The sequence below is a fragment of the Uloborus diversus genome, chromosome 7 (assembly GCF_026930045.1).
Source record: "Uloborus diversus isolate 005 chromosome 7, Udiv.v.3.1, whole genome shotgun sequence".
NCBI lineage: Eukaryota > Metazoa > Arthropoda > Arachnida > Araneae > Uloboridae > Uloborus > Uloborus diversus.
Window position 1 is genome coordinate 103292158 of NC_072737.1, and position 16281 is coordinate 103308438.

The 16281-nt window shown below is 34.2% G+C and overlaps 1 protein-coding gene across 1 annotated transcript in view; it reads left to right on the forward strand.

Annotated features, from left to right (window-relative positions):
- Nucleotides 1–16281, forward strand: part of LOC129225618 (regulator of chromosome condensation-like) — a 66814-nt gene that overhangs the window by 43299 nt on the left and 7234 nt on the right. Inside the window, exons 4-7 of the mRNA XM_054860085.1 lie at nt 3348–3542; nt 3903–4122; nt 9446–9598; nt 13175–13288. Of these exons, the coding sequence (XP_054716060.1) occupies nt 3348–3542; nt 3903–4122; nt 9446–9598; nt 13175–13288 (682 nt within the window). The remainder of the gene's footprint in view (nt 1–3347; nt 3543–3902; nt 4123–9445; nt 9599–13174; nt 13289–16281) is intronic.

A 16281-nucleotide genomic window follows, 5' to 3' on the forward strand; every position in this document is an offset into this window, starting at 1 on the left:
TTATTTTTTGCTTCAACTGTGTCCACGGATATTAATGAAATGTTTATGATAGGATATGATAGAACTGCAATTTTAAAGTAATTTTATCAAAAATATTTCTTTTACAAGCCGTTTTTATACTTTTGATGCCTTCACTTTAAGAATTGCGATCTCTTTGCATCTGCTATGGGATTCCAATTTTTCGAATTTTTGGTGTTTATTACGCTTTGTCAAGAGTTAAACAATTAAAATATCTTTTTATTTTTGTAAAAATCACAGAATTTATAAGTTTTAAACGAAATTCTGTGCTTTTTAAGAGTGTTGGGTCAAAAAGTTAAAAATGCTGACCCTTGTCTGAATTTTATTTTATTTATTTATTTATTTTTTTTGTTACAAATGTTTTAAATACTGTACAGAAATGTTTCTAGTATAATTTAACATAATGTAGAATGGTAGATAAATGTTGATACTTAAGAGAGCGATGCCCCCCCCCCTCACTAAATGTCCAGAACTATATAAAAAACACTCCAGAATGATATTCTCGACATAGAAGAGGAAAACACTTAATTTTAAGTTTAATTGATGCAGTTTGTGCCATCTCTAAATTCAAAAATTTCGTTTTAGCATTTTTTTTTTTTTTTTTTTTTTGCGAAATTTGATTTTTCACAAAATTAATTCTTTTTTCACAAAATCATTTTCATTTTTCACAAAAAACGGACCCTGTGAAAAATCCTGGACAGACCCCTGCATGCAGCCACACCACTTTGCACGAGCCTCTCATATTGGACATACCATCGTTACACTGGGCACACAAGTATGAAATATTTAGCCGTGAAAAGGCCGAAAAATACTTCGTGAATTTCTAAGTCATCATCCAAATAACGAAAAACATTTTTCTAGTCTGGGAATGTGTCGAGTTTCATCAAATAGTTACTGAGAACCAGCGAGATTTTTTTAATGAACATTGATTTCCGACTTACATAAATTGAATTCACCCATTTTCTATCATCCTGCTTAAAAAATTTGTGGGTGCGATCGCCCCCTCTTGACCCCCCTATTTGCCGCCCCTGTCAGTTACTATTGAAAATATGCAATCCGAACAGCATTCAAAAAAATAGTTTTTTGTTATTTTATGGTGTCGGATGTAAAAAATTAATTACATTCGACACCAAGATTTAAAAAAAAATTTCCTGATTCTGATTGCAGAATTTCTCTGATTTAAAATAGAAGAGATAGACGACAACAATAATAACATTTTTTTATACTTTAGTCATTAAAAATATTTCATTAATGGTTATTCTTACTGAAAAACATTTTTTCTAAACCATGAAACTGGAAGTTGGTTAATCACAACTGCTCCAATTTGTTACTTTTTTTTTCGCTAGAAGCATTGAACTTATTAGAATCAGATTTTTCTTTATCTTAAACATCTCAAAATGCGGCAATTTTACCACGGAATGAAATCCAACCTCGCAAACTGAGCACATGCCCACGCCACGATCTTCACGTCCATGCATGGATTTCCGAAGGAATCTCTCAAACTTTTATAATAATTTTTGACACTTTGGATCATATTAAACTCGTTGTGCATAAATTTGTAAGTTTCCTTTTCGAATATCTTAAAACCAAATATCCAAGCAATAAAAATATACAAGTTTTCTGAGATGGACCCAGCTTATAATTTAAGCAAAGATACCCATTAACAAAATATGCAACTCTGAATTTCTGCTCAAATAAATTGAGCAGAAATTCAACACAAAATTTTCTGGAATTTCTTGGCCATGATTATGGGTCCTTGTTGTTCATTGCCAAATTTCATGGAGTTACATAGCAGACTATGGGGTTTCTACAAGAAAAAAAAATGGTACCATAAGTCACAAACAGGGAAATTTTGGCTTTGAAAAGTTGTATTACTGTAAATACTAAAGAATTAAATGGCTAACAAAGTAGAACACATCAGTTTTATTAACTACGGATGGTTCTTGCTTACAAAGGAATTTCGATAAAACCATAACCATTGGATTTTAATTTCTAAAAGAAAAGAAAAATACCACAAGTCGCCACAAAGAAGCTTCAGCATGGAAACGAAGACGTCGATTTTCGACCATTAAAATGGTGCACCACCCCAGATTGAACTTCAGATACAGAGTGTATAGTAAAGCTGAAAACAGGGAAATTTGGTTAGTAGCCAGTGGCCGGTAGACTCAATTTTATTAGTAGCCACTTTTAAAAGTTGGTAGCCACTTTTTAAAACTGCAACTATGTTTCAAATTTTTATTAATGAAGAAAAAAAAGTATCAGAGTATCACTTACACGCAAGAAAGGTGACAGAACCAAATAGCATAAAATTTTACAGAAGGGACAAAAAAAAAATTAAACCAAGCGTGTTTTCATAGCGAGAGTGAATATTCTGTTTCGTGGCGCCATTTTCAAAAACATACTGTGTAAAAAAAATTGCTTCAAACTTAAAATTCAATTTTTTTAAAAGATTAAAAAATTCCAGTTATGGATTTATAATTAGAAATTTATTATTTATTTAATAATCATGTATAAAAAAATTTCGAAAGCGCTATTGCTTAGCATCAAAATTACGATGTTCTTTTTTTTTTCAAGCAATTTATTTTTTGATGTTATTCTTGAACAAAAATGATATTTTCATTTATTTTTGAAAATACATATATTTTTAAGAAACGATCTCAGCACTGTAAAATACTCTGCTGCTACCAAGTCCAATTTTCAACAAATAGGAAGTGAATAAATTAAACAATAAATTGATCACTTACCTTTTGATGAAAAATTATGTAATTTTAAGCGATTCTTCTTCGATTTTACGTTTAACACGCAAAGCAGGTGGCACATGCAGGATTCAAAGTGCAAATGACAGTACACTGCTGCAGCTGAATTTCTCCCTCTAGCGGTGGGGCAAAGAAATACATCGGGGTAGCTCGGAACAGGGGGAGGAGAGTGTGGTTCGATTGGGAATGCAAGTAGAGTGACTGAGCTAGAGTGGCGACCGGGGGTGGCAATTAATGACATGTTTTTTAATTGCCACTTTTGCAACCTTAATCGCCACATGGCGATAATGGCGATCGCTAATTTTCAGCTTTAGTGTATAGCAGCAACATTTCTTTGATAGCAATCATTAGTTGTGCATCTTCTACAGTATGGTAACTGGCCACCCAATCTTTGTCCTTGTGACTTTTGGCAGTGCTGATTTTAAAAATTGTCGTGTATCAAGGACATATTCTCAATATTGAATATTTGGCAGGGCATCAGAATCTGGAATCAAAGGTTTAAAATGCTGTAAGTCAAGTCTATGTTTTCCCTCAAGTTGTTCAATAGTTCTTTTTTTTTTTTTTTTTTTTCAGGTTATCACATTCGGATGCAATGATGAAGGTGCGCTGGGCCGTCCGACAAGTGAAGAACCGGCAACAGATGAAGACTCTCCTTTCATTCCCCACAGAGTTGAAATTCCTGAGAGAATAGTTCAAGTGTGTGCTGGAGACTCGCATTCTGCAGCTCTTTCGCAGTCAGGGCAAGTTTACATTTGGGGCAATTTCAGGGTGAGTTCTTGTTCTTTTTAAAAAAAATTTTAGTCCTATACTTTTAAAGTAGGCTTAAAATTTTGGGGAAAAAGAAGTATATAAATATAATTTTTGTAAGAAAATATATGTACTTAAAAATTTTTTTTTAAGAATATAGTTAACTACAACTAAAATTCACAAAATATTTTAAAACTAAATTAAAGGTTTACCCGCCAATGTTCCAAAAATGGAACATGATAGTCAACTAAAAATTTTCCGAAGAAATAGTGTCTAAATTAAAAAGGTTTTTTTTTCCAAGTAGTAATTGTGATGCAACATGTAAAGTTTTATTTATTTATTTTTTTGTTTTCCTGTCTTATAAATTTCCTTTTTCATCAGAGTGGTGATGGTCCAATGGGTTTAACACCTGATGGACAGAAACAGACTTCTCCAATCAGGATATTGCCTGGGGTTACTATAGTTAAGATTGCCTCTGGAACCGATCATTTTGCGTGCCTCTCGGCTGATGGCTCAGTTTACACGTTTGGCTGTGCAGAGAATGGTCAGCTGGGCAGAGTGCCGGAAAGAAGATCTAGAAATGGTGGACGTGGAGGTCTAGGTAAGTTCTAAACTAAACTAAATGATATGATCAAGCAGTGTGAAAGGAAATTTGTGAAGAATATGATCTAAATCAGAGGTTCCCAAACTTCATACCTCCGCGAACCCCTTCCGGAAAAATGAAGAACTTTGCACACCCCTCTTCCCCCCGGCGAGCGTAAAAAAAAAATTTGACAATTAAATCTATTTTTTCTAATATATTTTTACGCTTTCTTCTCTTTAAATTTATTTCCTCATTGTTCTGTATATTTTCAGAGCTCTTGCCTGGTTTTCATTTCTTACATTATTATTTTCAGTTATGGAAGTAAAATTCTATTAGACATTCAATTAGAAATAAAAATGTTATCACCAAATTTCTAAAACAAGTTTGCTATAAAAATGAGCTTTTGAAGTTGGTGAACAAAATGTTGTTACCCTAGTTTAAATGTGTTAATTTTTCATTTCAGTATTTTTATGGCATATTAGGATTTTAATTATTAACTAGGGTCTGGTGGGGTAAAGTGGTCATAAAATCGTAGGTTTTCAACTTAGGTGGATAATAAAAACAATAAATTCTTTAAACACTTCAACTTTTTTTGTTGTTATTTTACATTGCATTATTAAAGAACACGGTACATTGCATTTCAGGGAAAAAATATTGAATTTAAGTAGTTTTATAACACTTTCATTTCCCTTTGTATTTATGACCACTTTCCCCCATCCCATGGGGTAAAGTGGTCATAGCATGGGGTAAAGTGGTCATAGTTTAAAAAAACTGCAAAACCGTTACAAATAACCTTAATTTTTGTATATTTCGGTTATTTTTATAGTTACAAGTATATGTACGAGTATATACGGGTATACACGAGTCTACTATACGTGTCGTGTAGACATGAGTAAACATGTTCATATATGAATAGATACATGTATACATCAGATGCATGCACATGCCTACTCAAGGATATACGTGTATACAAGAGTGTATACACGTATATAATCACGCATGTATACGTGATTACCTATAGGAGTGTATACGTGTCTGCACGAGTATATACGTATCACGTGTATATGCGAGTAAAACGTAGAAAAGAACATCATATGCGTGTTTTGCGCTTGTATCTCGAGTATATGCGTGCATACCTGAGTATATACGTGTACAGTCGACGTATATACGCATATATAAGTGTACATACATACTTATACGAGTATACACGAGTTAATTCGTGGATATATCCAGTGCGTGTTTGTAAATGTCTACTCACGTAAATATATATGAAAGCACGAGTATATTCGTATGTTTACGTGTAAACACGATTATATACCTGTTAGACGTATATACGTGTATTTACGTGCATACACCAGTACATGTATCCACGTATATCCACGAGTATATCCGCTAATATACATGTATGCTTACAGAATGAATCCAAGAATTTTTGAAAAATCTAAGTGGTGTGAAAGGGGAGGATAAGAAGCAAAGAATCATAAGGAACTTATGGTCGCTGACGCGCTATATGCACAAAAGGTCAGAAACTGACGTTAGCAAAACAGGTCACAAATTTGTTACACAAAGATGATTTTACCCGACATTTTAGTTTTTAAGACATATTTAGAGCAGTTGTTAAAAGTTACGGCCTGTAGTAGTTCTAATACACGCATCGCAACGAAAGTGCAGCGACTGATGAAAGTTTTTCAAAAGTCTCGTAATTGCAACAGAGTGATTGCGATGCATGTATTACAGCTGCCGGTCGCAAATTTCATCAATAACTTTAAAAATTTCGTAAAACCTAAAATGTTGTGTAAAATTGTCTTTGTGTAATAAATTTGTGACATGTTTTGCATCCATCAGTTTCTGGCTTTGCGTGCATGTAGCGCGTCAGCCTTGAGTTTGATTCTGGATGTTTCTTATGATTCTTGCTTCTTATCCTCCCGTCTAAAACCTTTTAATAATTTGACCAAGAGTTTAGACTCACCCTGTATACATGTATATCATACGCTTGTATGCAAGTGTCTACTCGAGTATGTATGCGTATATACGTGTCTCCTTGAGTATACAATTGTTCGTATATATACGAGCATATAAGCGGGAATATACGTGTATAGTCGAATGTATATCTGTATAGATAAAAAATACTTGCAGGTACCCAAATACGTGTTTATTGGTGCATTTATGTGAATACGTATACATACATGCCTACACGAGTATATGCGTATACATACACATATACTCGTATATTTAACCCTGTTTATTGTAAAAACAATACATGTTAAGTGAAATTAATATTTAATTTATATCTGCCTTACACTTAATGATTTAGTGACTTTAGAAGAACAATATTCGTTAAGCCTAATATTATGACCACTTTACCCCATCTTACTTAAATTGTTCTAACAAATTATTCAAAATAGATTCAGCTAACTGCTAATGAGTAAGCGTTCTTGAGACATGTAGGAAGCTTCCTGTGCAGTCAATCTGTTCATAATTCTAACAAACAAAATTTCCCAAGGAAGTTAAAAAAGGTGTTTAGATTTTAAGAATTTTCATATTTACACAAAATATTTTTTTCTATCAAATAAAATTTTGCCAGTTGTAAAATTTTGTATTCAAAATATAGTTTATAAATGCACTACCCTAAAATAAAATTTTCACATTTATTCGTACATTAATTTCCAAGCTATAGCCATTTATTTGAATTATGACCACTTTACCCCATTGACCACTTTCCCCCACCAGACCCTATGGTTTGGGCAAACCTACCCTGGCAGGGATGTAACGCTGTGATTAGGATATACGTAGTCTTCACAATGCTGCCTTCTTAAGTTTGCCTCAATTATAGGGAGCCACCGCCCTCTGCTCGCTATCGGTCACCAGTCTCCGGAAGCTGCAAACAGTTACATTCATAGCAATCAATGCATTATTAACACTTTAAATGTAATTATAATTAAACTTAATTGTAAATGTAATTAAATGAGCTGATGTGGGCCTCGCAAACTTCCTTATACTCCAATTTAATGTCATTTTCCCATTATTGGTAATTTTGATGTGATTCAATAGTTTACTCTCTAAATATCACCAACAGTGGCCAAATTGAAACCAGATTAAAAAAAAAAAAAATTTAATCGCCAAGTTGTCGACCAAAAGACTGGCGATATATCGCCAAGTGTCCACCAAATTGTAACACCACTTGAGTTTACATCAAAATTAACAATGATTTCATCCCAAAAAGGGGCAAAAGACTCCCTTAAAAACACCCGAATGCAACCAAAAGAGGAGGTGCACAACTAGACCCCACTAGGAGTCTACATACCAAATTTCGACTTTCTAGGACATACCATTCTTGAGTTATGTGACATACATGCGTACATACAGATGTCACGAGAAAACTCTTTAACTAACTCGGGAATCGTCAAAATGGTTTTTCGCGTGTCTATACGTTCTTAGGCCCTTACTTATCCACGTGTGGTCAAGTCGAAAAAAAACTCTACTTTCATTCGGGGGTGAGCAGTAGAAATTAAGGTCTATTTTTGAGTGAAATTTTTTTCGCGAATACAATACTTCCTTTTTTTAAAAGGAAGTAAAAAGTATTCTTACTGTTAATACAGAAAAAAATCCATTTGCACCAGTGCTACAACCTTGCTCACTGCTCTTGTTCCTCAGTTTACCACATGCTAACTACATCAACAAAGTCCAGCAGGTGCGGGTTCAATATAGTATGAAGTATGTCAATATCAATGTGTTCTGAGCACTAAATATTTTAGGCCTTCATGATTTAGCCAGAATAAAAGGATGATTGCCCAAAATTTGGTGACTTTATGAAAATCTCAAGTGTCAAATGCTTACTTTCACTTCAAATGACTTCGCTCAATAAACTCAAGCATATTATGTACAAAAATTTATAAAAACAGTGGTACTCCAAAATCATTAAAATAGACTGAAAATTATAGCATTTGATCTATTTCAGCCTTTGCTTGAAACTTTGAATGTTGACTTTTAAATTTAGCCCAACTTTTCTGCGTTTTAGTGTCTTCAGGATTTCACTGTCTGCTACGAAACTATCTATGTATTATAATTAGATTTTCAAAAAATATTGAGATAAGGAAATGTACAAATGTGTTTAGGTACAAAAAAAAAAAGGTTTTGTAACAATATGAACATTATCCACAAAAAATTCATGTGTTGTGTGTTTACTTCGGGGGGGGGGGGGGGGGGGGCTGCTGCATCCTGCATGTTCTATGAAAGATTTTTTTTTATTCCTCATAAATGTGCTTTCTTTTTGAATTAAACTATCGTTACTTGTCCTTCAATCTCAGTTATATTTAACGTTTAAGCTGGATAGCCCGTGAACTACAGTTTGGGAAACTCTTTAAAAGTTTAAAGAAAAGTAGCTTTTCATTATTTTGAAAGGCAACATGTCTACTTCTACATGTTAAGCATACTTATAAGTGCTGTACATTTGAAGCAAATAAAAAAGCTTATCCCTGAAATAAGACTGATAATCAATCCCAATAATGTTCAGGCTGCGCCTATACTAACTTTGTGGAGGGAAGAACAATAGAGCGCAAAGGCAAAATCATTAATTTGCAAATTGCTATACGTTTCCGTCTGATTATACAAATATTATTATCATTATTTCAATTCTGAAAGCGATTCAGAAAGTTCGAGTTCAGATAATTGGTGTTGTATTGTATTTATTATCGTAATTCACTTTTTTTAAGAAAGATTAATAATTGCCCAATTGCACTAGTAGCATTTAAAAAGAAGTGAGTATGAATTCTTATTTACATGATCTTGGATTTTCTTCCTTAATATAGGGAATTTTATGAGCCAAACCTTGGATTTTGCAAAAAAATCCCAATGGCAGCCCTGGGCTCAACGTATTTCATGTTATTGCTGCTTATTTTGGTATCTAAATAATTTGCTTGAAATAGTGTAAAAGGCTAGGTCTATTCAAGTATCAAGGAAGAGTAGAAATATAGCTGTGAGAGGATGAAAAATCGGTCATTAAAAAAGGGGGGGAACATTTTAGTTGGACTTGGAAAGTAGGGGGGAATGATTTTGTTCTTTATGTGGCCATCCTGAGTATAGTTTTGCATTAAATAATGATTATATGAAAGGTTTATATATTTGGATTCTAAATTGTTTTTCATGTCTTCTAATAATGGCCTCTTCTCTAGTCTACTCTTAATCACTGCCTCAACAGAGGAACTTAAAACAATCAACCTCCTCTAAGCAAATATTTTTGTTGAGATACTCTTTAGAAGTGTTGCTCTGTATTTTGATTTTTATAAATTAGTATCTTTTCATAACACTTTATTAAATTATTCTTTTTTCTCTCTCATTTCAGCTACATTGTTGGAACCTAATATTGTACATGTTTCAAGTTCAAGCAAATCTCTTACCATTGATGAAGTGTGGACTGGAGATTATGCCACATTTTTACGTGCCCACGATACAGGCTCTATATGGGCATTTGGCCTTAATAATTACAATCATTTAGGTAAGAAAAGACATCAATCTTTTGCAAAGGCAAGCCAAGGACCTGAAACATCCGGCTAGCCATCATCAACTTTCCTGTCGAGATGCTTGAAAGAGTGGTACAAAACTTCAAATCTAGGGTAGATCAGTGCATCATTAATGGGGGCCCAGTAGCGGATTTACTAGAGGGGCGGTGGGTGCGACCACCCCCTCCATGACTCATTTTCTGAAACCAATAATGTGGAATTGAAGAAATTACTAGCATTCACTACTATTTTTAATCTTGTAAATTCCACAAATTTGCTTTAAATTAATTTTAGACAGTTAGTCAAGGATAGACAGTGTTACCCACTTTTTAATTTGAACCTAAGCTCAATCCTCCCTATCTTTTTCTTTCTTTTTTGAACTTAATAATTTTAATGTTTGTATATGTGTCTTTTCACCTCTTTCTTCCAGGACTACACTATTCTGGTATGATAAGACATTGCCATGATTTAGAACAGTAGTTCCTAATCCTGGGGGTGATCGTCCACAAGGTGCAATTTGGCAGCTCAAGGGGACCATAAATTCGTGAGGGCAATAGGAAGGATTAGTATTCAAAAGACAAGATAATGATAATAAAAAATCAATTAATACCGAAAGGTCTGGGGGTGGCTTTCACGGTTTACCGCCACCCCCTTGAATAGACCATAAATCCGCCCCTGTGGGGGCCATCATTTGCTCGATGTAATTTTTAAATCTAGTTAAAATAAAAATTCAGAATATATACAATATCTTATTTTTTTAAAAAAAAGTTGCATGAAGTACTTTTTCTTTTATTGACTTTTCAAATTAGCAAGTTTCCCTGCCGCACCCTGCAGAACTTGAATGATGAACCTTTTTAGCAGATTATAAGTACAATCTTATCCTTTATTTATGTATTTGGCAATAATATCATTGTTCACCAACAAGAAAAGAAAGCTCAATGATTTAAAATTTTAATCTTCCGCCAGTTTTTATTTGTTAACAAATAAAACACTTATAATTCATTCTAGTATTTAAGAAAGGCTTTTAAAAGAATTCCCAATTTTCTCTATTGAATCTCGATCCAGCATATCACTAGTTTTCAAACAGACATTTCATAAAATTCCCTGCTGCCAAAAAAAAAAAAAAAAACCTTTTCCAGTATTTGATTTTTAAAAGTAGGTCCTTAATGTCTATATATAGACATATATATATATATATATATATATATATATATATATATATATATATATATATATATATATATTAATGGTCCTTCAAGGAGCTTACTTTACTTAGCACTAAACAGACTGTAATTTAGCAATTTTCCATTGTGACTTCCTCAGACAGCACACGCTTATTTACTTATTTGCTTAAATTTCTTGCCCACTCACTGAGGTTTTTTATGTTATTTTTTCTTTACCATTAGTTTATCTACTATACATGTTGTAATATAAAATAACTAATCATATTAATGAAATGAAAATATAGTACTTTAAAATCAAACAAGCATGTTTCTTAAATTAATGCCTGTAAACTAAGACCAACGGAGCACATTCAACCTGTCTCTTAAATAGGATTGTACTTTGCTTTATTTTTGTGATATGTACAAAAGCATAGGATTTTTTTAGGTCAGTAAAGATACATAGATAGCAAAAATAAAATATTGAATTGTTTAACAAATTTTCTTGACGAAAGAAAAAAAAGGCAAAATTGTGAAAACAAAACCTCCCACATTCGTACAAACCCTGCATTTCATCTTTTGGCATAGAGAGACAGGGTTATGGTCCCAGAAACGTCCTTAGAAATGCCGTGCTTATGATTTCAATTTTACACCTTTATCTTTCATTTGGAAAAATAAAGACTCTCGACACTTGAGTACAGTGAAACCTGTGTAAGTTGACCACTTGCGGTGCACTACTTTAATGGTCAATTTAGAGAGGTGGTCAACTTACAAAGGGTTTATCATATGATTCTCAGCCAAATTTGGTGCATATTGGTGGTCAACATAGACAGGAAATCAACTTACAAGGGTGGTCAACTTTACAGGTTTTACTGTAGTTGCTTTTAACTCAAGGTTTGAGCTGTTGCAGGTTTCACACATGTCACAAGTTAAATAAAGATGTGTTTGCCAGAACTGAGAGCAAAGCAGAAGTGATCTAAGAAAATGGCATTCAAAAAGTTTAATGTTGAAATGAATGTACCACTCTTGAAGGAGTGTAGAATCTAAGGACCAGAAAGAAATTTGTTTTTCTTTAGGGCAGCAGCTTATTGAGTGATGTGTTACTTTTTTTGTAACCATTCGAGAACCCAAGCCCAAGTAGTGATATTAAACGATTTAAGGCTGAACGGTGTCACTTCCATTTGATGAGCTACAGAGTTAGAAGTTCATCTTAGCTAAGACAACTGAAAGCTTTCTATATTTTTAATCCTGGGACATTGGCCCACCGGCCAATGCGCCCTGGCCTATGGCCCTCAAGTCTGAATACCTATTTTATTTTTAAAAAGTTTTTTTTTAAATTTATTTATTGAGCAATCACGATCGCTTATTGCTTTCATTTGACTGTTTTGATGTCCTATCATTTTATTTTCTCGCCAGCACCCTCTGCAGCATCACCGTCGACCGGCCGCCTCACGATGCTGCTCCTCTAGCAAAAACCATCTCCAGACTGCGTCAATACTCTTACACGCATACATACACGCACGTACACTCAAACACATACACACACGCATAAATACAGACACCTACACATACACACACACACCTACACACAACTAACCACACACTCATGCCTGCACACAGACACAAACACATATGCCTACACACACAGACACATCCCCCCCCCCACACACACAAACACTCATACACACAACTACCCACACACTCATACCTGCACACAGACATAAACACACATGCCTACACACATACACATACCCCTACTCACAAACACACATACCTTCCTACACTCAAACACACATACCTCCCTCCCACACACATATAAACACACGCCTACATACATACACACACACACACACATACTCGTGATTGCAAAAAACATAATTTGAACTCAAGAGGTCAAAGTTCAAATTAATTTTTTTTTAAAAATATTCTGCAATTTCTTTTTTTTCTTTTCTGTAAACTCGTAAACCTGTGTACCTTTTTTTTTTTTTTTTTTTTTTTTTTTTTTTTTTTTTTTTTTTTTTTTTTTGTGCCCTTTGGAGGCCAAAATGTTTGCCCTTTTGCAGGACCTAGTTCGCCCCTGACCAAGAATGATGGTTACACCTTTGTTGCTTTATTTTCTCCTAGAAGTATTGATTTGTAATGGGAAATGTAGACTATTATAGATATAATGTCAACGTGCATTTGTCACCATTAAGCATACATGGAAGGTCTTAGACCTACTAGTATTGAGCATGTGACTCAATGGTTAGAAGCTCAGTGCCTAACAGATAACCCACCTCTGCCTAAAAATTATGTACAGTATAGAGTGTGCAACAATATGTGATACGCTGTCATGCACATAAGTAATTTTAACTTTTTTTTTTTTTTTTGTCAAATGCAAATTGTTCCATATTTACATTCTTTTATTTCCAGGCTATGAAGGTGAAAGAGTGAGTTTTATACCAAAGAAAGTTTCATCATTTGATAATAAAGAGTGGAAAGAAATCAGTGGTGGTCAACATCATACACTAACTTTAGATACTGAAGGTATTATTTCAATTTTGATTTTTTGAATGACTTAGAATGGAAAAAAAGACATATTGATGATGTTGTTTTAATCTTTTTGAAGAAATAGTTCTCACTTGTGGAATATTTTATCTAAAATTCAGCAAGTGAGCTAGCTCACTAATGATATCTATGTGTGAAGTAATTTATCATTTTCTCTGCGTATAAGTTTGACCTGCACAAATTAATACTAATGGGGGAAAAAATTGAAAAATATTTCCATTTTAAAGCCCTACGAAAACTTTTTTAACTTGACCTAACTCCTTGTTAACTAAATTTATTTAGTATTTTAGGCTTTTCTTTTATGAACCTGTGAGAACTTTCACCTGTGGTTATAGCAAGAGCACTCACACAGGTTGAAAATGACCCTACCTGCTTTTCTTGTTGTACAAACTCCTTACCAGATTAATCCTTTTAAAAACTTATATGTATGGGGAAACTTTTTATGAATTTAGATCTTCAATAATTGTATAAAATTGTATTTAAATGCAGTCGAACCCCTCTATAGCGAACCCGGGATATAGCGATCCCCCGGTTGTAGCGAACCTTTTAATTGGTCCGAACTGAAGCCCTATGTCATTAATACAATTTCATATGCTTATAACGATCCAGAAACACGAAAAAATTTGCTATAACGATCCTAAAATGTCTGAATTTTCAAGTTCCTCTTTGCACATGCCCCAATGAAATTCTTTAGCAATTTTTCTCTCAGCAAACTCCATCTTCTACAACGTTCACCCTTTTTTCTAGGAAATTCCCAGTCCAAACCACATTCCTCCTTTATTGTTCCTTGCAAGAGCAGCTGCTTCTTCAGGGGGGGGGGGGGGGGCGAGCCGGTTTTCTAGCTCCCTCAATTTTCTGTACTGGTTTTAGCACGAGATTATTGGTCACTCGTGTGTTTGCTCTGATTTTTAGCTTTCTTTCCATTGCGAATAATCATGTGAACTAGGTAGAAATCATCATTTCCAGTGGAAATAAACGCAAAGGATTTTCTGTTGAAGAAAAAGTGCAATTTGTTCGCAAATTAGAAAGTGGCGAAACCCAATCCTCACTTTGCAAAAAATTTTCGCTGTCAAAATCTACTGTAGCCACTATTTGGAAGAACCGTGATGCAATTGTTTCTGCCTATGAAAGAAACATAAACGACTGTAAAAAAATGCGAAAAGCAGAAAGGGAAAACGTAGACGAAGCGTATGTAAGTGTTTCACTCTGCAGAGGAACAAATGTACCGATAACGGGAGCCATTCTGCAGGCAAAGGCAAATGAATTTGCCAAACATTTTAATGAAAAAGGTTTTGTCTGATCTAACGGGTGGTTGAATAGATTCAAGAAACGGCACAACATAACGAGTGGAAAAGTTGTGGGTGAAGCTGCAAGTGTGTGATCTTCTGATCTGAAGGAATGGATGCAAAATGTGGCCGGACATCATTCAAGATTACGATGAAGCGGGCTTATTTTATAAGCTGACTCCAAATCAAACATTGAAGTTAAAAGGTGAAAAATGAGTGGGCGGGAAACACTCCAACATATGGATAACCATTCTTGTTTGTACTAACATGACTGGCTCTGAAAAACGAAAGTTGATGGTTATTGGAAAATCGAAAAAACCGAGGTGCTTTAAGAACATGAAAAAACTCCCTGTAGTTTATAAATCAAACAAAAAATCTTGGATGACTGCTGACTTGTTCCAGGGGTATCTCCAACAATGGGATAAGGAGCTGTCCCAAGAGAAAAGAAAAATTATTGTGCTGATAGATAATTGTTCCGCACACGTTGAACCACGGAATTTACAATGGATTTAATTAGTTTTTCTCCCTTCAAACACTACTTCAGTAATGCAATCGATGGATCTGGGAGTAATTCGTAGCCTTAAATGTCATTACCGATAACAGCTAATCTTGCGCATTTTAGAATGTTACGATAACAACAAGGACTGTGACATTTCCCTTCTTGATGTCGTTGTTTTGGTTGAAAAATCTTGGAGGATGGTATCTGAGTCAACTATCACAAATTATTTTCATCATGCTGGACTTAGAAAAACGCAACAGGATGAAGATAAAGGCAATGATGAGGACGATGATGATGACAACCTTCCCATTTCCAAGTGGCTGGAAAAACACGGAGTGCACGTATTTCCTCAAAGTGAAATTGAACATTTTGAATCTTGTGATCACGATGTAGCTACATCTGGCAAAGTTAGTAACAGCGATATCGTATCAGAAGTAAGTGAAAAGATGACCTTGACTTTAGATATATGGATGACGATTCTTCGGACAATGATGAAGGAACAGAAGATGCAAATCAAGGACCGTCCATTTCCGCTACAAAAGCAGCTGTAAATATTTTGAACATTTTTTTTTGCGACTGAAAACATTGACAAACATATTGTGGATTCTTTTGCAGTAGTTGAGAAAAAAATTGATATGTATATAAAATCCAAAAGTTTTCAACCGAAAATAACGTCTTTCTTCCACGCTACTGATAAATAAAAAAATGGTAAAATTTTAATTTGCTTATTATTGAGTAAAATATAGTTACTAATTATTTCTTAAAACTTCATTTTATTACCCTAACTACTAATGAAGTCATTGTGCAATTATAATGTTTATTATTGTAAAATATTACCGAATTTTGACTATTTTTTTGGAAAATCTAATGTAGCGAACCCCCCGGTTATAGCGATCTCTCAAGTCGGTCCGTTGAGGGTTCGTTATAGCGGGGTTTGACTGTATTGTGTTTTATGTTTGCATGTTCAAGTCTTAACAATTTCTCTTGAAAGCTTAAAAACATAACTTATATTGCTGTCAGTGTAATCCTCTGATTTTCCTGAATTTTTCGTATGCATATCATGAAAGTACAAAAATGAAATGGTTGTCTAAGATCCCCATGAGTTTTATCAGTGACGTACCTAGCATGGATGACACCCGTGGCGGTTATATGTGATGTCATCTCCCCTCCCTCCTCCCCTTTACAAA